The following is a 26,803-nucleotide window of genomic DNA, read 5'->3' as shown; positions in this document are numbered from 1 at the left end:
TGTTGTCACACATAAATAGCATCCTTCCTTGTCTTAAGTGTGTGTGTGTGTATGTATACATATACATATATATATCTTCCTGGTATGCACATATATATGTATATACACATATAGTCCTCTAGCATATGTGCATTTTTATGTGTCTATGTAGGCCTGTAGTGGTCCTCCTCTACTTATGATTTCTCCTTAAATTAAAAAAGCTGGGCTTGGAGGATGATTTGGGTGTTCTTTTTTTACTTCTACTTTTTATTTCTATTTTTATTTTTATTCTTTCTGGTGTAAGGAAAATTTTCAAAAATAGAATGGGGTGATGAATGCATAACTATATGATGGTACTGTGAAAAGTTGATTGTACACTATGGATGATTGTATGATATGTGAAGATATCTCAATAAAACTGAATTAAAAAAACAAAAAAAACAAAACAAAAAAGCTAGACTTTATTCTGATTTTGGTCATAGAGAAATAGCAAAAATAATGGGTGATTCAGAAGTTTATGGGCTGACTAGGTGGATGATCCAGGAAAGTAAAAATTTTGAAACTTTTGGAAATTGGATTTCTCTGACTCCAAAGATATCTACTTGTTCTTTCAGGAGGTTGAGACTCAAACCAACTCTGTGAGATATGTGTGATATGTTTTAATAACCTCCTTTGACTGAAAAAGAAGCAGTTTGAGAAGAGACATTCACAATCACTATGTAAGGGCTGAAATTTTACTCCAAAGTCAATTATTTTTAGAATGTTAGAACAAGATGTGACTTTAAAGAACATCTAATTCATCTCCAACATTTTATACCAAAATCTAGAAGGCCCACTTCTAAATCTTTCTGGTGGCTTGAAAGTTTGAAAAGTTGTATAGTCTGTTGGCTCATATTGGGCCAACGGTGACTGGTCACTCATGTATCATTTCATGTATGGAAATCAAATAGCATACCAAGGTTTGGAGATACTTGACATTTCCTATTCTCAAAGTCAATCACCAATCTGAACACCATAGCTGTTACTCAGAATCAGAAGTTCACTGTAAGCAGAGACCATGACCTTGGAACAATTATTTTCTCATAAGGCATCACCAACGATGACGTGAGCAAAGCCCTCAGACTTTCCTTCAGTGCAAATCCCTGGCTAGGAATGGCTACAAATCCTCCATGAGTAGAATGACTTTGGCTCAAATATCATTTCAATGCATATATATTTCCTAAGCACTGCACTTAGACAAAATTAAAATGAGCAAATAGAAGAAATACTTACTTAAAGATTTTCTGTGCTCTGGTTTCTGTTCTTTTATCTCACTGTCATAATGACTGAGCAATTCAGTGCTGGAGGATCTCTGGATTTTGAATAAGTCCAGATTTCTTGATGGACAACTTGGATCCTTTGGCTAGAATTAACAAACAATTAAGATGAATAATTTTACCGGGAACAAAGGATTCACCAAATGGTGAATGTTTTGAGACCTATTTTAATGTTAGATTTAAAGTAAAGTTTGAAATAAGATAATTATTTTGGGATAGGGCCTTATGCTAAGCTCAATACTCAAATTTAATAATGGTATTATATATGTATATAGTGCTTACTAAATGTTGTATGTTATTCCAGACACTCTACATGCATTAACTCAATTAATCATCACAGTGATTCTAAGAAGTAGGTATTATTATTTTTATCCTTATTTTCCAAATGAGAAAAATGAAGCCAAAAAGGATAAGTAATTTGCCCACAGCCACACAGCCAGTAAATGATAGAACCAGGATTCAAACTCAGGCTACAGAGTCCACTATTATTGACAACACTAAACTATGTGCGTGTGTGTGTGTGTGTATGTGTGTGTGTGTGTGTATGCATGTGTGTGTCTCAGGGGACTATATTGATACAGAAAGTCCTTTGTTATTTTATTTTTTTTAAGTTTTAGTCTCAAAATGATATAATGAAAGACTGCAGTTAAATATCAATAAAAGCACATAGAAAAATGTTGCATTCTCCTATTGTATACCTTATTAAAAGCTCTCAAGAACATTTTTTTCCCTCAAGGTTTTACAAGTAATTTTGTCCTAAAATTAGGTATTTGGTCTAGAGTCAGTAAAAAAAGAGTAGTTTTAAACAGTTTCACTCTTTTAAAAAACATACTCTTTGCATTTTCACAAAGTTCTAGAGATGTAACTTTAATGAGAAGAACAATCTGGTTTAGCTAGAAGAATAATAGAAATCAGTAACAAAAAGGACTATTATTTACTGGTATTATAATAGTGGGTTTGGGCTTAAATACATTGATATTTATTTTCAAGAATCTGTATTACAGGCTGCATAAACGGAAAATGTAAAATTTCAGTACTTATTAAGCGCTTCTGTGCTTTTTACAGCCTCCAGTAAATGAATATCTGTGCTATTTCAGAGAAATGCATTGCGTTTTTGAAAGAGAAAAATCAAATGGCATTTAGTTCCACAAATCCTGTCTGTTGAAAAGGTTTTTAGTGGACTCTATTTAAATTTAAAAGAACTTACTATCTCTCAGGCCATAGAATCCATTTAAATGTGTATGTTATATGCCTAAGCAATAAGATTCAAATGATTATGTTTTAATTAATAAAGGTAACAGCCAAAGCAAATACATACCAATCTGTCAATTGCATTTTTGATAGCGTGGAACCAATCCAATATGATGAAGTCAATATCTGACTGTAGAAGGAACTCATTTCCTGATACTGTTGTGATCTGAAAGAAAAGAAAATGGACAGGTAAGTAAACCCTATAAGATAAGTCCCTTTTTTAAAAACACACATTAATATGTAGAAATATTTTCTTGTATTCCAGTAATTGTCTTTCTGGGAACTGGGAGACTAGAATCATTTTGAACTGCCCTCTGTAAACTATTTTTTCATGTCATAACAAATACATTATTGTTTTAATAATGGAATGATTAACTCTGAGTAGGGCTCAAGCTCATTTAACTCCAACCCAGAAGAAACAAGCCCGGAAGTTCAGAGTAAGGCAGACAGAACGCACTTTAGTCAAAACCCTCAGAAAAATGCAATCGGGTGTGTCAGAATTCATTCTGCATTTGCAGCTCTTTCCTGTTTGTCTTTTTCAAATCTAATAGTTATCTCTATATTTGATTTCCTTTTATGGAGGGCTCTAAAACAGATTATTTACCAAGAGACTAATGCAGGCTTTTCCAAAAGGTCATTCAAACGAGTAACTTTTGGCTATTTCTACTTTCCCGTCATCAAGATCTATAGAAAAGTAATAAAGGACCAATTTCCTCACAAAAAAGGTTTGTTAGAATAAAAATTCATTTACATATTTGACCCCCTCATGGAGAGTATTTATCAAATGAACATCTTGGTTCCAGACTGTCAGTGCTGTTAAACCGTTGGCAATATTTAGAGATGCAGTTATGCGTTCTCCATTGCAGTGAAAGTTTTTCCCCAGAATTGTGAGAGAAGGATGTGACTTTCTAGAAACAGAGTAATGCTCTTGATTTCACACATAAAAGACTACTTAGAGAAGAATTTGATTAGAGCGGGTGTGGAAGCTTTTTGTTTTAGGTTGCCAATCTAAATTGCAAAAATTTCCCTTATATTATTCACTTCTGTTTCAAAAGGAAGATGAACCTCTGCTCAACATTTCCTGACTGGTGTCACACATCAAGCAAGGATTCAGAGATTTAGAGGACTGACATTTCAAAATACTCAATGAGGAACCAGTTACCTCTTCTCAGCCTTACTTGCTCTAAATAGGAGATGAATGCTGAAATGTAGTCCTGGTTCTGAAAATAATAAATTATGCTTCAGTATGTCTATGTTGTTCTCTCTAACATTAAAGTGACAATTATTACCTAAAATAGCTCACTCTGAAGGTTTCAATGATTCTTATGGCAACACTTAATGACAATGATCCTGGGTTTTTATGGCATCTTCTAGGATATATCTAATCATCTATATCTATATCTATATAATATTATAATGTCTTTTATTTTTAGAAAAATTATTTAGAGATGAAATATCACTCTGCACTGCAACACAACCATTCTTGAGTGAGATGGATTCCAATATCGTTTGTACTCTTTTCAACACAAGAAGGACTCTCCAAAGTATATCCAATTATAAGAAGTAAAAGATTGGAAAATAATAGGAATTTAATTACCCAGACTACAATTGGACAGATTAACCAGGCCAATCACTTGAATTTTTATAAAGCAGTGTGTTAGATTTGGGATAGCTCAAAATAGCTGAGTCCTCTGTTTTGTATATCCAGTAAAAGACAGTTAAGCTGATATTTGCCTCATTATCTGAACACAATTGCAATGTTCTTTACTTACATAAAATTCCAAATATTTACTTCATAAAGTGTTGCTACAGAAGTTGTAATCTAAAAATATAAGGTCATTGCTAATTAACCCAAGAAAACTAGTAATGCCCCTGACCTCTACCTTTATCCTAATTTAAATTTATAAATATTTTGGTTGTGAAATATAACATTGTAATATGTTAACATACACAAAGAAAAATGAATTAGACCAAACACAATGTAGAATCTAATATGATATTTCTCTGCCAGTATAAATAAATGGTTATTAGAAATATAAAAAGGAATAACATTTTCAAATTATAAGAAACAAACATAATTAGATTTACCATATTCTGAGGGTTTACAAAGGAGCCAACATAGTTCAGGTTTCAGTCTAGTAAATCCAAACAGTGATAAAATGTAAGTATTCAGTAGTGTATTTGCATTTTTGGTGTACACTATGCAAAGCAAAGGGGATCTTTTACTGCTAACCCAACCAAAAGCAAAATGTATTTTAAAAGTTTATTTGTCCAAATATATTACTGTATTAATCATACATAATCAGTGATTTGCCAGTTCAGTTTTGAAAGCTAGATCAGAGAATTATATGAATGTAATTCATTCCAAACATACTATCAGAGAGATACAGTTTATATCCTTTCCTCTGTCTTCCCACTAATCTTTCGAGTTACAAAGGCAGTCTGGAGAAGACTGCTACTGCTCTCTACAGTTTAAATGCATCCACTTCTTAATTACAGTCAGTAATTGACTTTGTTCTGCTCCATTCCAGTCATTCACAGGAAAGCAGTTTCAAAGTCTTTGACTGGTAAAGCCCATTTAATTCAGGTTTCTCAATCCACTTTTTAATATTACCTCTTTAGTATTTCTGATAAACGGTTTGCTGAATCATATTTGTACTCTGAACCATCAAATTTTCAACACTTTTGGGAAAAAAGGCATAAGTAAAGAAGGCTGGCTTTGATTAAACCTTCTGATGGAACAAACAACAATTTAAAGTGATGTAGAACTAATAACAGACCTAATGATTTGACATTAAGCCACGCTAATACCATATTTTATATATCGTGTTTTGACTAAATGACACCAGAAGCTGGGATGAGGGAGAATTTACAGAAAGCATGAGGGGTTTAGGCAAAAGCTGCTGCTCTCCATTTTGTTCAGAAGCTTACGTTACACAGATATCTCTTGAAATCCCTCCTCTCCACCAAGTAGTATTTTGAAGGGATCTATGTGGACTCCCAAGCAGTCCTAGTGTAGTGTGTACCCATGTTGTCAATAAGAAATACCTTCAAGTAGCTATCTGGGGTAATCCACTTCAAACTTTTCCAACCCAAAGAAGGGTCCATCTGAATCTTGCTGATAACTTTATGTCCAGTAACTTAAATAAGCATGTCCACTGAGGCACATGAAGAGCAGACACATGTCCTAAGGCTTTCTGGTTTTAGTTCAACAATAGTTTTCCCTTGGCCTAAGAACCTGCACTGTCTCCTTGTTTAGGTTCCTCTGAAGATGGAGAATAATACTAATTTTTGTAGGGAATTTGGAAAAAACAAAGATAACAAAGAAGCAAATTAAAAGTTTCACTGTTACACAGGATAAGCATTGTAGACATTTTAATATAGTTCTTTTTAGTATTCTATAAATAATAACCACATGAACATGACAATGATCAGTGGGTGATTTTATATTATAGGTAGATGCCTCATGAGTAAAACATGTTTGATGGTTAAATATTGTCAGCTGCTTCTGATCCAGTTGACCTCAAATGTTGGGAGACTATCAAAGATGCAAGAGATGATGAGTGAGCTTGTATTGCCCTCTCTTTGTAGTACCACCGTTACAACTGCAGAATAAATCCCATAAAGAATTCTGTGTTCAGGAGACTGAGAAGACGTGCTTATGACAGAACACCCTCCTAATCGTCAATAGCAACTGATTAAGCGTCCATTAAGTGTAAGGCACTTTGCTAGAAGTTGGGGTGACACAGCCCCCACCCTCAACAGTTCACAATCTGTTTGGATAGGACATATACATATAAAGATAAATAACAACAGAAAATGGCTTATACTAAGTCCCACTGTGAGGGGCACAGACAATGCTCATATCAAGATTTCAGAGGAGGGAGTAATTACTGCAGACACATTTACATCATGGAATTATACATAAACTGTTGGTCATGATATGTTATTCTTTAAAGGTTGATTGTATCAGAACTTTAGTATATTAAGGATATGAATACTACCACTTGGTATGCAAAGTGATATCAGTTTTAATGATCTCAAAGCACATAATAAGCATTCTCCAAATGCAGCTTCTCTCCACTATCATAAAGTAATTTTGAAAATGAAGTAGATGAAGAAAATGAGAATGCCATTCTATCAAATTGGCATCATTTAAAATGATAGAATTAAAAGATTACAAAGATCCTGATTTCTAGTTCACTAGTCCCCAGCAAACAGTGGTACACAGTTAAGGGCTATATGTGTGTATATGTGGAGAGGGCCATGATGATTTGGTTTCAGTTGTGAAATTCAGAATATAGACTTTAGACAAAAGTTGCTTAATTCCTTTCTTTAATGCTAAAGATAGCATAGTTTTAGGTTATCACCCCCAATTTTTACTAGTATGCTTTCTTTTTTTCCTTTCCAATATCAATCACTCTCTTGCTTTCAAAAAAATATAACAGAACAGAATTGGGGCACCCCCAAAAAAGATCATAGAAATGACTAAAAAATGTGAACATTTGAATTAAATATCCTTCATACTTTACATAGGATCAGTCTTTTACTAATAGCCTAAGGAGGGTTATTCCATCTTAATGAAGCAGAAACTGTATATAGCAAATACGAAATAAAATATGGCAAATACCCAAAGAGCCCTAAAAAGTGTTAAATGATATGGCTACAGTGGTTCTAGAATAAGTGGATTACCCATTTAAGAGGAAAGGAATTTAATTACTATTACATTTGGAGACACTTTGGGCTTCATGATGAAATCATTTTGTCTAAATTATATTTGAATTAAATTAAGTAGACATAAGAAGTCATGTCAAAATATAAGAAATTTATTGGAAGTAAATATGAATTATTTTCTTTGTGATATCAATTTTGGCCCTGTCTTTATTAATACTAACTTCCCATTGTACAGTACAATATCACATTGTAGTGAGATATCAGAGCCTAAAATTGAGGCAATAATGCTTAAAAAAAAAAAAAAAACGCACATAGATCAGTCACATTTTTTTTCATCTTGCATCACACTATACATTTGATATAGCTGATCAAATGAAGGTTGTTATGCTTATGCTAATAGCTAAATTACTTGGTCTCAAAGGTGTTTATGATCACCAAAGACATTACATTATCTGGCTGCATGTCTGTCTCAAATTACAGTCTGGCTTGAGTAACTCCTAACATTTTTTCTTGACATGTCGAGCAAAGTTAACATAAAATTAAGGGTAAAATATCAGTTAGCTGTAAAAGGTCTTCAATTTGTCTTTCCAAAAATGTTACTTGTTAAAACATTTTGTGAGAAAGTATCTGCCTTGTGTTCCCAATGTTGCTAGATGTTAAGTAAATATATGCTGATTACAAAAAAAAAAAAGTTGCTTTGGCAACTCTCTTATTAAAATGCATTTGTAACCCCCATCTGTCATGAAAGTTTTGAGAAGTTTGTTTACTTTGGAAAGCAGCCTTAATCCAGGGTTACCCTAGCAAACAATGATAGCAGTCTTCAGAAGTTGTGTGAGCAACAAGCCACCAGGGATCCATTTTTGTTTTAATTGGCACACACAAACACTTTTCTGGTCTGTCAAGAAGATCTAGCTAATATGCATGGAGGGTGTTATATTCTCAGCTTTGGGGAGCAGTAAAGCTCCCTTTATTTAAGTAATTTAAATGATAGACTGCAAAAACTTTGCAAGTCAGAAAAATGTTTTATACTTTCTTTGGGAATATTTGTTTTAAGCAACGGAAAATGTTCTACATATCTAAAGATGTTGAACCTTATGTTATAATTACCCTGTTTCTTCTGACTCTGTGAAATGCTTCTAAATTCACACGCTACTAAATAAGTCAGGCCACCAATGGATCCTGCATTTCCACTGCTCCCCTTGTGTTAACAAATGTGCGTTCATTAGTTTCCAGATGTTTATTGGATATGTTTTCAACGTGTTTGGGGTTGATTGATTTGCATGTGCATTTATTGAAACCCTCAGTGGTGTCGTCATATCAAAATAACCTGCTCATGTAAGCAATTCCTTATTTAATGGAAAGTTAACAAATGTTGGGCTACATACACAACAGACCTAAAGTGCATTCTAGAAATTTAAGGTTTAAGGCCAACCTTTAAGAAGGAGTGCTTTTTAATTGAAATTGAGCTGTACTTTTGACACCCAAATAATTTGACCCATGCATTCTTACAACACAGATTTGTTCTGCATAATAAAATTGTCTCTGCAGTGAACATCCATGCCCCATGTCACCTGCCTACTCTACCCTTCTGTTTATTAGTGAAATGCCTAAGCCCAAGATTCATTTCAAATAGACTACCCAGTGTTTTTTTCCTTCAGTCGTTCACTTATTCAACAAAACAAACAAAAACTCGTGTTCATTCTTTTATCTGTAGTAAAATATTTTAAGTACTGAGAAACAGTCTTCTCAATATTCATGAAAGAATACTATCCAAGCAATTAGTAGGTAGTTTAGCAGTTTCCACAGTTTTGCAGTCAGCTACACTAAAACTTTTGCCTGTGGTGCTCATATGAAAAACGACTGAAAAAGTGACTAATCGAAGCAGTTGGTGTATAAAGATATCAGCTTAGAGTATTACTGCTCTTAAAGTTAATTTTTAAACTTGGGGTGGGGCGAGTGGTTGTCTCTAGATAAACTAATCATCTTAGAACGCCTGTTCTGCTGGTACCCATCAGTCACTCACTTCCAACCACAGACCAGCTTTTACCCTGAGCTATTTTAACTGTGCTCCAATTACTCATCTAGTCATATGGAATTTGGGAACATGCTGCCCCCACTATTTTCAAATTGGAAAGATCTTTATTATTTCTGTCATTATTTAAGTAATTCTCAACTGAAAAATTTTTAATAAATACAAGAATGTAACATAAACATAAAATCTCCCTTTCCCCAAGGTACACTGACTTGTTGTATATCCTTCCATACTTTTCTTAACCCATGAATAAACATTATATGCATGTTTATATTCTAATAATACTGTTTAATGCATACTGTTATGAAGTTGTTTTAATGCACTTAACATCTACACTGCCATCATCTCTAATGTAGATTTAGTAACAATATCTTTTGATCTCCCCATATCGCCTTTCCCCATCAAATCCATACTCCATATTGCACTCAAAGTGATCTCTCTGAAATTTGGATCTGATCAGGCCATTACTTTGTCTGAGAGCATTATGAGATTCCCCACAGCTGTTACACTGCAGTGCAGTATCTTAACTCAGCCTGTCAGGCCTGTGTGTTTGGGCACCTACCTGCTCTGCAGCCTCCCCACTCCGCATCTTCCTTTGCCTCTCTACTATCCAGCCATACTGGAAATTCTCTTCTATTCTTTGGCTTTCCCACACCAATTCTCATGTCCTCTTTTAGAGCAGGTTGTTCCCACTTCCCAGAACCCTCTGACTTCCTCTATCACACCATTCAAATCAATTTGACTGTTTCGTCCTCAAGAAAGGCTGAAATAGATGTCCCTCCTAAACACTTCCATGATGTCCTGTTCCTCCTTTGTCATGACACATTTTATTTTACATTGCAAAGTCCTGTTGATTTCTCTGTTCCCACCACTAGACTATAATCACCCTGAGAAGAAGGGCAAATGTACACCCAGTGTCTGGCTGAACAACCCACACATAAGAGGCACTGAGAAAATAATAAACAGACAAACCTTATCTACTTTATTCATTTAGCAAATGCATAATATTCTATTGTTTGATATGGTATAATATGTTTAACTCATCCTCCACCGTAATAAAATTTTGAAGGTTGCAATACACCCGCATTCTTTTAGGTAACATAGGTAGTTTATTCTGTCATCTATTGATAACATTTTCTTAGAGTACAGTATGCTATCCATTTTGCAGACTGGGAACAGCAGTCTGAAGTCTATATTTTCCCAACAGTTGATGGATTGGGTTCAGACAATCCAACCGAAATCAGAGGGATCAGGAAGCATGAACAGAAGGTCTATATTTCAATGATACCCATAGAATCAGATGTCCATCTTGAGCATATTCTAAAGTCACCCATGTGTTTTGCAGGGATAATCTATGGTAGATCATCCAAGAATCTCATTCTATGTGTGGACCTTTCTATTTAGAGTTGATGGTATGGGGAATTGGATACACATTCAAGATTTTTGAAAGTTAATCTTTATAACCATGAGTCAAGTCTTCAGAGTGCTTCAATAAAGCAAAGGTGCTCATGGCTGGTCCATCAGTGTTGCAGGAATTAATTTCAATAAAGCACTAAGATTAATAAGGAAGCAAACACTAGGAGAAGCAACAGTAGTAATGCTATTAATAATTTTAGAAGTATTAGCTAATTTAAAAATGCAGTGACTTAAGCAGAAGCAGGTATTGTTGCCCCCAGTTAATTACTCACACGCCTCCTATTAATAAGTGCTGAGATTGCACAACAAGAATAAAAAATGTTGCAGTATGTAAGTATCTCTATGCTATTGTAACATATTTGGCCATGATTATGAGTGTTTATAAAACATTCAAGAATTGTTCCATGTCTACTTACATTAATGAGAACACCTGTTAACTTTAGTGCTGTACAGACTTATTTGCATTAGATTCAGGTTTTTGCATACTGTACATCACTTTTTGAAACAATTAGATGCTTATAGAGAAATATAGCTGAATGCAAAACAGCAGCTTGAATGCCTTCCGGCTCAAGACAATTCAACTCCAGGTTTCAGTGAAAAACAGAAATCTGCTGAATTACAATACTGCTAGTTAGAAGTGAATGTAGGTGTATTTTATATTTTTTACATCCAGAGAACAGAAAATTCACATAAAAATCTGTGCTTTAATCTTCAAGTAAAATTACAGCCAACCAAGATGGTTTCCAGACAAGGATGCTAACAAGTGAGGGGTGGCCATGCTACAACAAAGTAAAAACTCAGTGGTCTTGGGGGCCTCCAACCCAAAGGTGGTCTCTTTAACTGTCCCAGAAAGCTGGACTACTCCAGCAAGTCTTCTGACTAAATGAGAAAATATGGCAGACTCTTCCCTACCTCGTGATATTCTCAACACTTTTCCGTATAGCTGTTTCTATGGGAGGACAGAGCTGAAATGAGCAAAGGAGCTGAGAACTGCCTCTGAATCCATCACTTCTGGGGATGCTCGCCACAAGGTAGCTAGAAACTACCAACTTAGAAAATGCTCGATAATTCCCTTACAGAAATTAGTGAATCTGTCTTATTCATTGCTGAAAGAAAACAGTCCCAATTTTCAAAGGTCCCACTCTATTGACATGTCTGTCTACCACTCCTCATAGGATGTTAAAGCTTCTGTGATTTAAATATTTTCAGTTGCTGAAAAGGGAGCACTTGCGCAAATCTGTGGATCCACAGCCTCTATTATCATCATTATATTTAAGAGGTGCAATATTTACATCAAAATGACTCAGTTGGTGATACATTCTAAAGATAAATGTGTATTTATGATCTGAAGGAGAAGTGTGATTTATAACTATTTTGTCAGACATAAACAGAGTGTCTCTGTGCTGTACCAGTAAACAGATTAGCCAGGGTGCAGATGAACTATTCCCACAGGAACTTAAGCCACTTTGTCCTGGGAAATGAGAGTACTGGAAATTGCCCTTGGAGAGTGTGTGGATCACAAGAAAAAATGATACTTCTAATTCCTCGTCTGCTGTCCAGTTATGTGGTCCAAGAAATGTAACAAAGATTAGGTAGGAATTCAAGGATCAGCTAGTTAATTTTTATTGTCTGGAACCTAAACTAGATAGTTCAAGAAGTAAAGTTAATATGATAGTAAACCTATTTTTGGTTTCTGATAATTTGGAAATTCTGTTTAATCATGAGCTTGAAGACCTAGATTTTTGTGTCTATAAAATAACATAATCATTCATAACGATGATAGATTAGCTCTGTATAATCAGAAATGTTATGAATGAGAAGAAATTTCTGTTTATTCTCCATGAATTACAGGTTTAAATGAATCAGAAATATTGATAAAACTTCCTGAGACTGTCCATAAAACTATAGTTCTGTCTACTGGGAAAAATCCTTAACTGTTTACTCAAAAGGCTCATCTTTAAAACACAAATGAAAAAGAATCTGACATTTATAAAGCTCTAATTCAGTTAATGGTACTGTGTACCAAGTAAAGCACCTGTGATATATAATAAAAGAAAATCTATCAATTGAGCAAAAGGCTACCCACCTAAAAATGGAGAAATCTGGAATGATACATCAGTCCATGCTAAATATGTGCAAAAACACCTTAATATCCCTGACTCCCCCCCAAAAATGATATTTGTGTAAGAAATATTATGTTTAAACATTCTATATTAAAAAATATTGGCTGCATTCTCAGTAGAGTGGCTATATATTGTCCAAACTGTGACAATTTTGAAGGCAAAAGAATATGCTATTTACAATTATACCAGGACAATAGAGGCAAACTAGGACATTCGGTGTAAATTGGGACATATGGATCATGACTCCACACACAAAACACTGAGGGGAGTCATCAGCAAGCATTGATCTTTAGGGTTCAATTCCAAGAACTGCAAGGTATACAAGAAAAACTTAGGAGTGACCCTTGCTCTTAAGAAATTTATAACCTAGTGTGGCCCACAAGACCAACACAGGAAAACAATTAGAAAAGGACAATTAAATCATGATTCAAGATTGGACATATTACTAATTTTTATAGAACAAACTCAGGTTTCTCTGAGGTTAGCCTGGAGTACTCGGGGAAGAATGTTGCAGACAGATCACACAATCTAGATGAGCTAGAGCAGAAGGAAAGGAGAGGGAGAAGATAATAGATGATGGGAACAGCTTGTACACTGGCTTAGAGGTAGGAAAAAAAATATGACAACTACAGAAGACATTATAAAGCCCTTTCTAAGCCCGCTTTATGGACTGTCTTTGTTTCACTCACCCCATAAATCTAGATGGTCCTCAGCATTCTCTCATAAGCCATGAGTCTTCTCACTAAGAGACATACTCCTAAATGCTATTATCTACTCCTATTTTTGTTTAATCAGAGTTATAAACTGATAAATCTCTAATCTATGTTTCTAGTTCAAGCATCTCTCTTGGTATCTCTTCCAATCTGGCCCATCATCATTTCTGGCCTGCTCTCTCTACTGCCAGCTTTATAACCCCTTCTCTACATCCACTCAGTAGTGAATTCCTCATATGATTGATGACAGAGTCATCCCTGGCATTTTTTTTTTGTAAGTACAGATTCTCATGCTAAAGAATCAGACCTAAATAATCAGATCCTGGGAGTGGGGCCTAGGAATCTGTTAGCTTACAGAGCTCCACGGGTGATTTGTTGGGACCTGTGGCTGTAAACTATGGTGGGATGATCTATCCAAATCCGTATCTGTTCCAAGTCATTTGAAAGTCATAGAATGGATCCCTATTGTCCTCAGTACAAAACCTAAATTCCTCATTATGGATTACAAAGCTCTTTCTGCCTTGGTCCCTGTTTTACTCTCTAAATTCCTCTACTTAACTATGCAACTTTGAATAAGTTAAAAAGAATCTTTAGGTTTCAATATGCTCACCTATAATCTGAGGAAAATCATAATATCTAATTCATAGAACCATTGTGCAGATTACACGAAATATAATTCAGGTAAAGAATTTAGCATAGTGCCTAGAACACAGTAAGAATTCAAAAATTGAATGACTGTCGATTGTCCCCTGGATTTTCGCAAACTCTTCATTGAGGAAACTACCCAGAAGTTATCTTTTCAGGAAAGGCATTTCTAACCCCTGGAGGTAATAAATGAGGTGTCCCTCCAGCAACCTGTACTTACTCTACCATGATGTGTATCTTACTATTATACTTATCTAACTTCTTGCCTGATCCATAAAGCTACACTCTAAGCTCCCTTATGAGAAAGACCAGGTGTCCCCAGCACTCAGCCAAGTACCTGAAACAACACAGGCCCTTGATAAAGGTTTATGCAATGAATGATGGCTGAGTTGTCTCAGGTTAATACTGTAGAGTTATGTCATCCCAGACAACAAAATGCCTTGAAATTAAGAAAATGTTTAATTTGGTATATCGGGTATGAGTAAAAAAGTGAGGGATATATCAGTAGAGCCATACCAAAGTGTCAGAGGAGAGGTGATATTCCCTTAAAGCTGGGTCGGTATTGGAATTTCTGTAGCTGTCACAGGGTCTTCTAAGGCTGTGCCAATGCATCTATTCTGAAAAGAAAATACTTCACTTCTACCTGAGGTAGATGACCTTTTCTCTGGTCTTCTGGGCTTTGTCAGGCAATTTCCAGTTCTCAGTCTTTTTGTCCTCTTTTCTACACAGCTCGGAAAGCTTGCTTCTCTGCCATTGAATTCAGGCGCTAGGCTTTTGGGGACGTTTAACACATCCCTGGGTGACTGGACATGATCCTGGGCCCTGATAGTTGAGAAAACACCTGGTCCTGAATATCTTGTCTTCATGGAAGTTCAGTTCTGTCACTGTGTCCTCATCTTGTTTCTGGGCTCATGATTCCCTATTCTGGTAGCTTGCCTAGTGTGTCAGACTCTCTCAGCTGTCAGGGGTCCTTGCCAGTACCCCGTTTCAGGAACCAGGTCTCTGCTGAGAAGCTCCCTGATCCTCACTGTCCACTTGACCCTTAAACTCTAACTTCTATCTGCCTCACCCACCTAAATTACCAGACACGTGAATGTCAATCAATAATCCATACTTGCATTCAAGCAGCTTGTTGATAAGAATACCTGAAAATGAACCATTTCAGTGCAACAAGTGATTTTTAACATTGACAATACTTAACTTAGACTTGTTAAAATATCCTTGTTATTTCATGTTGGATGATCAATCAGCTTGTATGGGGATTGTGCACTGATAAGTCATTTCCTGCTGCTTGAAAGTGTGATTAGGATGTGGTTCTTTGGAATTTGGCTTAGTCCCTGGCTTTTCTAAATACATCTTAAAGCATGAGTTCCTTTATAAAAGAAGAAACAAAGACTTGGGGTAATGTGCTGTTTGGAATAGATTTGTGATACTTCACCGTTATCTGAAGAGGGAAAAACCAAAGGAGTTAAAAGCTTGGCAAACAATCAGAGTCAGAGATGGCAGCATCATGATACAGGGTCTGGGAGTAGTTATTAGCATGTGTCTGTGTGATGGGAGAAGGAAAGCTAAACATTTTAATAGTGTTATGGTCTCTCCATCTCAAGTTCCCATTAATGCAAATACAGCACATGTGGCTTACGTCCCAAGAGCCTTGTAGGACACAAATCACAGCTGTGGAATAAACATTATCAGAGAATACGATCCCATGGTCTTCTCTGTGCTATCTACCAATGCCCTCACATTCCCATGATGGTAGGCAGATACTGATATGGTATCTTGAAGAAAATTTTGGAAAGTCAGGTCCTCAAAGAACCCACATTGGCAAGATTTGAAAGTGTGCTCCAGTGACATCTTGGGAAATTATGTCAGAGGCCTGGGCTACAACAAGGTTTGCAGAGAACACTCACCACTCTGGCAATTAAACATGGTCGAACTTACTCATCTGTCTCCCAGCAAAACTACTAGAAATGTATGTTCTATGTGGAGTACAGTGTTCTTGAAATGGAATCCAGACATTTTGATGGCAAAAGGCCAGAAAAATGAGCTGGTATATTCCATAAATTCAATAATTTCCCCCCAGCTATCCTGATTCCTCTATCCATCTTTGACAAGACTACAGTTCAGGGTGAACACTGCTCTACGAATTTACTTTTCCCTTACTGCTATCCATTCTTCTCCTTCTCTCCCCAGGAATTCTTTCCCCAAATTCTCAGGCCCCCAAAATGGGTAATAAATTAAGTCTCTTCTACATAGCTGACTATTGTTATATTCTAAAACTCCCATACATTTGAGAAACATGGGTAATATCCTTATATATTGATCAACTGCATTTTTCCACATTTCCCATAAGTGAGACTTTAGTATCCATATGCTGACCTGACCTTAAAGCTTATATTGGCAGTACTGTTAATTGCCACATAGTGTGATTCTAGGTATGCTAAGATGCCTCTTTGGAGATGACAAATGAATTCCCTAAACCTGCTGCCTAAGATCTGAAATTTTAATGACCATGTTATTCCATTAGATTAAGACTTTCAAATATTTAAATGGAGACAAATATTTCTCTAGAATTATTTGTTCAAATTTTAATATAATATTACTTTTTCTGATAAAATACAACAAACTATTTCTGATCATAAACATTATGAACATTTTTGAAAGATGCAAATAAAAAATAAAAATTAAAAAATCACCTCTAATCACACTACTCAAAGGTAGGCCTGTTAAGATTTATTGTATATCTTTCTTGACTTTTTAATGCATATGTTATATATAGGTCATATATATATATATGTCCATATATAGGTTATATATACGTCAAATTAAATATTCAATATATCTTGCTTTTAAAATTTTCTTAACATTATATCATGAGAATTTTTCTGTGGCATTATTCTTTTTTTTTTTAATTCAGTTTTATTGAGATATATTCACATACCATACAATCATCCATGGTATACAATCAACTGTTCACAGTACTATCATATAGTTCTGCATTCATCATCCCAATCTATTTTTTTTTCCCAATCTATTTTTGAACATTTTCCTTATACCAGAAAGAGTAAGAATAAGAATAAAAAATAAAAATAAAAAAGAACACCCAAATCATCCCCCCAATCCCACCTTACTTTTCATTTAGTTTTTGTCCCCATTTATCTACCCATCCATCCATACACTGGATAAAGGGAGTGCGAGCCACAAGGTTTTCACAATTACACTGTCACCCCTTGTAATCTACATTGTTAAACAATTGTCTTAAAGAGTCAAGACTACTGGATTGGAGTTGGGTAGTTTCAGATATTTACTTCTAGCTTTTCCAATACATTAAAACCTAAAAAGTGTTATCTATATAGTGCGTAAGAATGTCCACCAGAGTGACCTCTCGACTCCATTTGAAATCTCTCAGCCACTGAAGCTTTACTTTGTTTCATTTCGCATTCCCCTTTTGGTCAAGATGTTCTCAATCCCACAATGCTAGGCCCAGATTCATCCCCGGGAGTCATATCCCATGTTGCCAGAGAGATTTACACCCCTGGGAGTCAGGTCCCACATAGCAGGGAGGGCAGTGAGTTCATCCACCAAGGTGGCTTAGTTAGAGAGAGAGAGCCACATCTGAGCAACAAAGAGGCACTCAGGGGGAGACTCTTAGGCACAATTATAAGCAGGGTTAGCCTCTCCTTTGCAGTAACAAGCTTCATAGGGGCAAGCCCCAAGACAGAGGGCTCAGCACATCAAGCTGTCAGTCCCCAGTGTTTGTGAGAACAACAGCAACAATCCAGGTGAGGAAGTCCAACACCTTCACATCCTTCCCCAGCATCTCAGGGGGGCCCCAAATATATATTTTTATTCTCCATCCAAATTACTTCGTGATGTGTTGCCATTTCACTCTAACCTATACAGACCTGCCATATCTCACTTCCTATTCAAAGTTCCATGTAATTGTGGTGTTTCAACAAACTGACTGTAGAAGTTATATTGTATAGAAAATACAGATCCTACACCAAATAAACATTTGTTCCCTTGGTCTCACATGGAAGTTGAAGTTTTAACACACAGTCAGTTTCAACTTTTACCCTTTGGCCCAGTTTGCATGGCATTATTCTTTGAGAGCATCAATTTAGTGGCATCATAATTGTAATGGTTTGAACTGTGTTTCCCTGAAAAGACATGTTCAAGTCCTAACCCATTACCTGTGAATATGACCTTACTTGGAAATTGGGTATTTGCAGGTGTAATCAAGAGGAGATGAGGTCATACTGGATTCGGTGGACCCTAAATCCAATGACTGGTGTCATAAGAAGACGAGTGGACACACGGACACACACATGGATGGAAGCATGTTAAGATGGAGACAGAAACTGGAGTGACACAGCTACAAGCCAAGGAACACCAAGTTGCCAGGAGCCACCCAAATCTACGAAGGAGAAGAAAGGATTCTTTCTTTGAGACTTCAGAAGAAACATGGGCCTACCCACATCTTGACTTGGACTTCCAGCTTCCAAAACTGTGAGAGAACAAATTTCTGTGGTTTTAAGCCAAAAATTTGTGATAAATTGTTTTGGCAACTCTGGGAAACTAATACAATAATATTTAGTCATAGAGATTTTCCATAATATATTTAACTATTCTTCTATTTTTCCATAATTTAGTTGGTTCCATTTTTTTGTCATTACAAAACAAGGCCACACTGACTGTCAATGAGTAGTTTTTTCTTTGTTAATATTTCTGATTTTTTTTCTTGGAAGCAATTCTTAGGAAGAGAATTACTAGGCCAAATAATACAATTTCGATAGGCTGTTGAAATGCATTACTAATTACTTTCTAGAAAGATTGTTCCATGTTGTAACATCTCACCAAAAATTTAGGGGTGGGAGCATTTCAATTTATGTTTTCTCCTAAGAAATACAATTTTATATACTTTGTAAATTTGGTAGCAGATACGTTTTTGTTAAGTTTGCATATCTGTTATAATTAGCCATTTTTGCTTTTTTTCTTCTTGGAAATGGTTGCTAGTGTTCTCTTACATTTTTCAACTACAATATTTTAAAGATTTATTTGAAAGAAAACTTTAGTAACTACTAAGCTTTGGTCATCGTTACTGCAAATATTTTTGGCAATTTTCTGTTTGTATTTTAAATGAAATCTTTGTAAATAAAAGTATTATTTTTAATTTTTGTATGGTAAATTTAATAATTGTTTCTTTATGATTTTCCAATTTATATTTTAATGATTAGAAATTCCTTAGTTATTCAGGTATCTGCTTTTGACCCATTTTTTCCATTATTATTAATGATCTGATAATTTTTACATTTGCATCCTTAATTCTTCTTGGATTTGTTTTTATGGATAAGTGAGAATTTACTGTTTTAAAATTTTTCCAAATAATTAACCTGCTATCTAGCACCACTGATTGGTTAATCTTTCCTCTCACTGTTGCTTTTTGATTTCCTTGCTTTCATCTAGATGCCATGATCTTTTTGTGGGCTCTCTACGAAGTTTCATGATCTCCTTCTTGATTTATGTCAGTTCAACCTACAGTTATTGCTACTTCAGTTTTTTTCTTGTATCACTTTGCACATATTTCCTCCTTGGAACTCTGTTTTAATGGTTTTATAACTATTCTTGACTCTAACTCTTTCAAGTGAATTTTAAACAGTTCTTCTGTTCACCAAAAAATGCCATTGGGATTTTGATATGATTGTACATTAATTTTATATTAATTTGGGTAGAATTAAAAATTTGCAAATGATAAGATTATCTCCATTACAATGTCTTTCACTATTTTAAAGTTTTGTTTATATTTCTTACTAAACTTTTACAGTTTTACATATATAGATACACTTAATCCTAGGTTTCTGAAAGAGAATTTTGATAGCTGGACGGACAGAAACTTAGAGTACTATGTATCTGCAGGCAAAAGAGAACATATGACTTAAACAAAGAACAGGGAGACAGGGAGCCCTTTTTTTAATCACATGGTTTAATACAAGACTGGCCATTCCTGTTCCTGATAATGCCCAAGAATCCACAACCACTTGTTTCCCTGTTCCCATCATCTGCACTACACCAAGTATTTCTCCAAGGACTAAGAAAGGTCGGTGGGTCCCTACAAACTGACTCTAAAATAGCAGGTGTTACTAAGTAATCCCGTCAAAAGTCATGCACATTTTCTGATAATAAAAATTGAAAATAGAGTTATCAATACCAAAACTTTACCTTCTCTATTGGTCTGAGTTTCCTGTCCTAATGATCGTGGCAGATAAAACCTCATTCTATCAGTAGGAGCAAAAAACATTTCATCTAATTTTGCATCCAGGTCTTTATCTTTCCTGAAAAATCTATTTCCCAAGTTAGTGTCAACTCTTCATAAATAACCTCCGTATTCATTTGGAAGTCTTTCTATACATTGGATTGGCCATTTTTTTGCTGATCTGTTTTTTCCGTCTGCCTGTTTTTTTTTTTTATTTATTTTGTTCACGGTGTCTTTAGTCACATGGTTTTTAGTTTTGTTTTTTTTTTTCATTTGTCAGTCTTTTATTTAAAGATATTTATATCTATTGTTGGTATACTCATTTTTTTTAAATCAAATACTGAATTTCATCAAAGCATCTTTTTTTAACATCTGATGAAATGATCATATGGTGTTTCTCCTTTAATCAGTTATAGAAAAGATGTTCTAAAAACAGATATCCTAATGTAAGAGATACTTGCATTTTGCATTGCTGAAATAAGTATTTTATTTGGTCAATAAGATTTAATTGCTAATAATATATTTATAAATCTCACATTGTATTCATCATTAAGATAGGTCTGCAGTTAGTTTCCTTTGCCATGCTATTGTTGTTGGCGTTTATTTTCCAGATTTACAAAATGAATTTGGAAGCTTTCCATATTTTCTGTGAAAGAGTTTATATAAGATGAGAGAGACCTGTTTCCTGGAGATTGGATTCAACTCCTGTGTATAAAAAAAAAATTGTTTCTGATACTTTTTCAGGTATAGATCTTTGACTACCTTTTCAAATTCTTCTGCAATAATTTTCTATTTAGATTTTTATTTCTGGAGTTAATTTTGTAGATTTAAATTTTCCTAAAACTAATCTTTTCATCTAGACTTTGAGTTATCAACCAAGTTTTATGCAAATTTTCTGGTAAGTCAGTTACAGAAATATTTTCCTATTTCCTTTGTTTATAATTGTCAAATTTTGTCATTTTAAATTTTTATGTTTTTTTTTAATGGACCAGCTTTTGTTGTATTGATAAAATTTCCTTTTGTTCTTTTTTTATCATAATTTTCTACTCTTATCTTTATTAAATTCTTTATTTCTCTTTCTTTGGGGTTATTTTGATTTTTTAATAACCTTAAGCTTTTTAATCTTTGTTAAATTATTTATTTATTGTTGTTTTCCTATCTATGCACTAAGGTGATAAACACTCCTCTAAAATAACTTTGAATTCACTAATTTGTTTTTCATCAAAGAAAACATTTCAAGTAATGGATGACTAGCTATAGATCAACATTCTGCCAGAGAACCACACACACACACACAGACACACACAACTTCTATTTAAAAGCACTGAAGAGCTAAAGAGGTATAGAGGATGTGTCAACCAAGGTTTGAAGAGAAGCCCAAAGTGGTGAAGCCAGAATTTGATCTTATTTCTTCCCTAGAAGCCTTCTGGATTTAAGAGCTGTGGCTGGTAGGCTGAGAAGCTGATGAGAGTTGATGACAGTCTCACAGAGCTTGGAGATCAAAACTGGAGTTTACGTCTTCCACGGTGGGGAGTCAAAATGGCTTGCAGTTGGGATCCTGAAGGATGATACTCTAAGCATAAATGTGAACCAGAAATAGACCAGCTCTCATAAATACAGCAACCCACCAGGAAAAGACGTAAGTAAGTAAGTAAATAAATAAATAAATTCTCTCTGGAAGAAAATATCATCATCCAGACTCATTAAATTAACTCTACAATTTTTCATATGCAATATTCTGTACTTGATGAGATGAAAAATAAGTTTGAAAATAGAAAGGAAATGACCAACAAAAAAGAGGAAAAAGTGATAGAAATGGATACTCAAGAAACTAGATGATCTAGTTAGTAGACAAGAATTAATATATTTAAAAATAAATGACAAGATTGAAATTTTGGCACAGAACTGGATGACATATGATGAAACGGAATTTTTGGTACTGAAAAATATAATAACTAAAGTTAAGATAAATTTCAGTGCAGATTAAACACTGAGAGTAAAATAAACTGATATTAGGTTAGAATAAAATATTCATACAGAAGCACAGAAAACAAGAGAATGGAATATAGTAAAAAGAGCCCAAGATTCAAGAAAAATTCTACATTATATATCATTAGAATCCCAGAAAGAGAAATCAGAGAGATTGAGAAAAAGCTGTGTTTATAGCTAATTGCTGAGAATTTTCCAAAGATGCTGAAATGTATCAAGCTGCAGATTTCATGAATCACTACAAGCCCCAAGCAGGATAAATACAAAGAAAACCACTCTTGTTATATCATAAATAAACAGCTGAACACTACATACACACTAAAAAAGTCTTACAGGCACCCAGAAAAAAAATATGATGTTAATTTTAAATAATACTAAAAAATTACCAGGTAATGCTGCCTGGTAAAATTAATTTCAATCAGAAATATATGAAAGGATAGTACTCATCCTCATTAACCATTCCTAGAGCTTGAATCTGGTTAATATTTTATTTTGGAATCTAAAAACTTCCAGATACTTCTGTGATAAAATTCAAATATCACTATTTTCTATATCAATACAGTCACTTCAAACCAAGTGTGTGAAAAATACAGAGATGTTTTCAAGAGTTTCTCTGTGTAAAACCATATTTAATCCACTTCTACTATTTCTATCCTTTGCTACTTCCACTCTAGACCAAGACAGAAGCCACCTCTCACCTATATGACAAAAAAAAAAAAAAAAAAGCCTTCTAACTGGACTCCTTTCTTCCATTCTTAACTTTCTACACTAAGTTCATAACAAAGCTGACAGAATAATCTCTAAAAAATAATGATAGGGTCATGTCACTTCTCTGCTCAAAACATCCAGTGGTGGAAACTGAAACTCTCTATCACAGACTACAAGGTTAAAACCTGAACACTCAATCTTGTTGCCCTCTTTTCCTCCCTGCTGTGTCTTCTTGCTCTGATCCAGCCACATTATTAGCCTTCTAGCTGTCGAGTCTTTGAACTTTTGGTTCCCTCTTTCAGGATGCTCTTTACTCAAATCTTTCCCTTCAATTCGTATTTCTGTTTAAACACTACCTCCTCAGAGAGGTCGTCCCTGACCATGCTTTCTAAAAGAGTATACCCTCTCGACCCCTTTTCATTCTCTGTATCTTTTCTCAACTTTATTTTTCTCATAATATATTTATATTGACATATTCTTTTATTTTGTGAGTGACTATTTTCTACTGGCATGTAAAATCCATGAGTTCAGGAATTTTCTTCTTAGTCCCCACTATATATCCAGTACGAAAAATACTGAATGAATATTTGTTGAATGAATAAGTAAATAAATTTATTCAACACCTAAAGTAAATGAGTGCTATGCACTACTCTGCTTTTGAGAAAAAGATGAAAAGATAGATAAATTGGGTCCTTATAGTCAAAAAATCCATTGAATAATAGGAGATAAACATATACGTAACTAATAATCAATGTGATAACTGTAACAGAGAGACTTATGAAGTTCATATACAGGGAAGTGATATCTTTTTTGATAGAAAAGTGATTGATTAATTTACCTATGTTCACACAAATAATGATTACCTTAGACATTTGTATTTAGGTAAGCATTTTATTAAGTTTAGTAAATACAGAATTAAAGACTATGAATCATGCCAGAATCTTTAAAAGATATAAAATTAAAATTTTCTAAGTAATATAGCCTTTCCAACTATATTATCATTTTTATTATTTCTGTGGATGAAGTTATCATGATCATATATATCATTGGCAACATCAAAACCTAACCCTTACTTTAATAAAACCCATCTCCTATAGATATCACCCAATTGTCACCCTTATGAGGTCTTCTTTAGCCATCCTATTTAAATTTCTAACCCTTGCTCTCTGCTTTAATATTTTGTAGTGATATCAACATGTAATATACTATGTATTTAACTGTATTTTATATTTTTGCCTATTGCCAACCTTAGCAAACTAGACTATAAAGTGGGATTGTTTCCTGTATATTAACTGCTCAGTAACAAACTTAATTCTTGATGTGTACATATATCAATGCTTCACAAAAGTAGGTGCTCAATAAATATCTGTTGAATGAATGATCACATTTTCCCATTTTTTTCTTAACTCCCAGGATGAAATATGTAGTGTTCCCTTCAGAATACTAGAAAATGCTGATATAGAAGAGAATACATTTTAATAAACAATCACAGACTGCCATGGATCAATAAATACATTAAACAAATATTTTTTACATTAGTCCTAATTGAAATTGTGACTGTATTTGTGCCCGTGTTCACATATGTATTTTATAAAATACCACATGAATCTTCATGCTTACAAAAACAAATAATGAAGCAGAAGCTCCTCATGTTATAAAGAATATCCCTTTCATAAGAGAATTCACCATGACTTTTATTTTAAACAACTTCCTATGGTGCTTTTAAATTAAAATTCTATTAAACTTTATTTTTAAAAGTGATGTACACCAACACTGGCTTCAGAATGATTATTGGATGGGTTAAAAATAAATATTTCAATTTCATTTTTTTTTGTTTTTATCAATTTATTTTTAAAATATAAAATGATAATTAAATGAAGTGAATGTCTTGAACAGAACAGAGAAAGGAAGTTTAATGTCTAAGGCATGATTCTCTATGATGTGGGATACATAGGTGGATAATCATAATTCCTGTCTTCAAGGAGCTTTCACTGTGATATAGGAATTAGCTTGAATCAAATAACTATGACATGAGGCTCAAAAAATTTGATTGAATAAGTGGTTAAGCCTGGTTAAAGGACTACTGGAGATATTCCCTTGTGGAATTAACACTTCTAATATGACTGTGTCTCCACTTCTGTTTCTGACATAAATTAATAAGATTCTATTTGGTTAAAAAAAAAAAGTCTCTCTCATTAGTATCCCATCAAAAATAGCACCATTTGCCTCATTAAATTTAATGAGGTTGTTGTTGTTATTGTTGTTTTCCATTGGTAGGTGTGGGTGTGTGATGTATGTGTCAATGTGTTAGGCTTATATCTTCAAAGAACATGTTTTATATTGGCTAGCTTCTCTCTGATAAGAAAGTTGCTTTAGAGTAAGCTATTTCTGGAAGGTGGTGGCACCTTTACCAGTTAGGTAACCAGGTAATGTCTTTTACTTTATTCAGAAAAAAGGAAAGTGCCAGAGATAAGTGCCACTTATAGCAAATGCTTGTAATTAAACAATGCCATTATCGGAGTATTTTATATTATATTATATCTAATACATGTAAGATACATAATTCAAATAAGGATTTAAAAGAAAATAACTCACCTTCCTCTTTTATCCATAGTCCCAGCTGAACAAAAATCTCAAAATGATGAAGGTAATTTTTTTTAAGTCACCACTATTCCTGCCCATCAGCATGAAGATTTTTTTTTCCTGAAGGGCTGACATATTATTTCATCACTCATTACAGTGATCATGTCTTTCTGTTTTCAAACTTAGTTAAATTAACATGAGATTCTTTTAGACGTATATAAAAATTCTAATCAAATGCTGCAAACTCTCTGTGTTTAAAAGGTTATTTCTTTTCTTTTTAGTAATTACTCACTTAATAGAGGCATTTAAACTTATACGAATACTGACTTATTTTAGAAAAATGTTTGTGGAGTTCTAAATACACTTGAAATTATCCTTGGCAAAAATGATTTTAGGACTATTAATATAATTGAGGGAACAAGTTCTAAGAAAGTAGGCATTGGGCAATTCTTAAATCATTCTCAACTTTTAGATGGGATTATGTGATTCCTAAGAGATAATAATATGTTCTCAAAAATAGCAGCAGGTGTAGATACACGTAGCCTGAAGCTGGAAGGGACTTTAATAGACCTCTCCAGAGTTCTCAACAGAAGGAAGAGAAGTGGAATTCTGGAAAGAAAGTGCACACATTCAGCATGTGGATTAAAAATGAGAAGATTGTGTGTGTGTGTCTGTGTGAGAGAAAGAGAGAGAGAGTAAACAATAAAGAAAGAGATTGTCCAGGACAAAATTTGCAACTTTCTTCAGATTAAATTCTTTGGGGTTTGAATGGAACCATTTCTTTACAAAGACTAATAAACAGACAGCATATTTTATGGGACTAACGCATAGACACTGCAAGTCTTGCTCCCACTCCTTGAGAAAAGAGGTAGCAAAAAAGATGAAAAAGTACCTGAGTTAGATAAAAAAATCCACATCAGAAGAAAACAGGAAACAGGAGAAAATATTAGATACATAACATTTACACCCACAAGGAAAAATATGTGAACTTAAATCTATTGTAAAAAGCACAGAAGAGTAAAAATAGATGGCCAACAAATGATACATTAGCAAAATTAGAAAATGTTTTGCAGGAGTCAAATTTTGCAGAGGTCAAAAGAGGAACTGAATATTACAATAAA

The 26,803-nt window shown here is 34.3% G+C and overlaps 1 protein-coding gene across 2 annotated transcripts in view; it reads right to left on the bottom strand.

Moving 5' to 3' along the window:
- The window catches only part of ARHGAP15 (Rho GTPase activating protein 15), a 653,013-nt gene that overhangs the window by 309,221 nt on the left and 316,989 nt on the right, over nucleotides 1-26,803 (bottom strand). For both annotated transcript variants that reach the window (XM_037850077.1, XM_037850078.1), the window contains exons 7-8: nucleotides 2,614-2,712; nucleotides 1,252-1,381 (exon numbers count right to left, since the gene is read on the bottom strand). In XM_037850077.1, coding sequence (XP_037706005.1) covers nucleotides 1,252-1,381; nucleotides 2,614-2,712 — 229 coding nt within the window. The remainder of the gene's footprint in view (nucleotides 1-1,251; nucleotides 1,382-2,613; nucleotides 2,713-26,803) is intronic.

The sequence above is a fragment of the Choloepus didactylus genome, chromosome 9 (genome assembly GCF_015220235.1).
Source record: "Choloepus didactylus isolate mChoDid1 chromosome 9, mChoDid1.pri, whole genome shotgun sequence".
In the NCBI taxonomy this organism is placed as follows: domain Eukaryota; kingdom Metazoa; phylum Chordata; class Mammalia; order Pilosa; family Megalonychidae; genus Choloepus; species Choloepus didactylus.
Note: the sequence above shows the minus strand (reverse complement) of the source record. Positions and strands in the feature narration are given on the sequence as shown.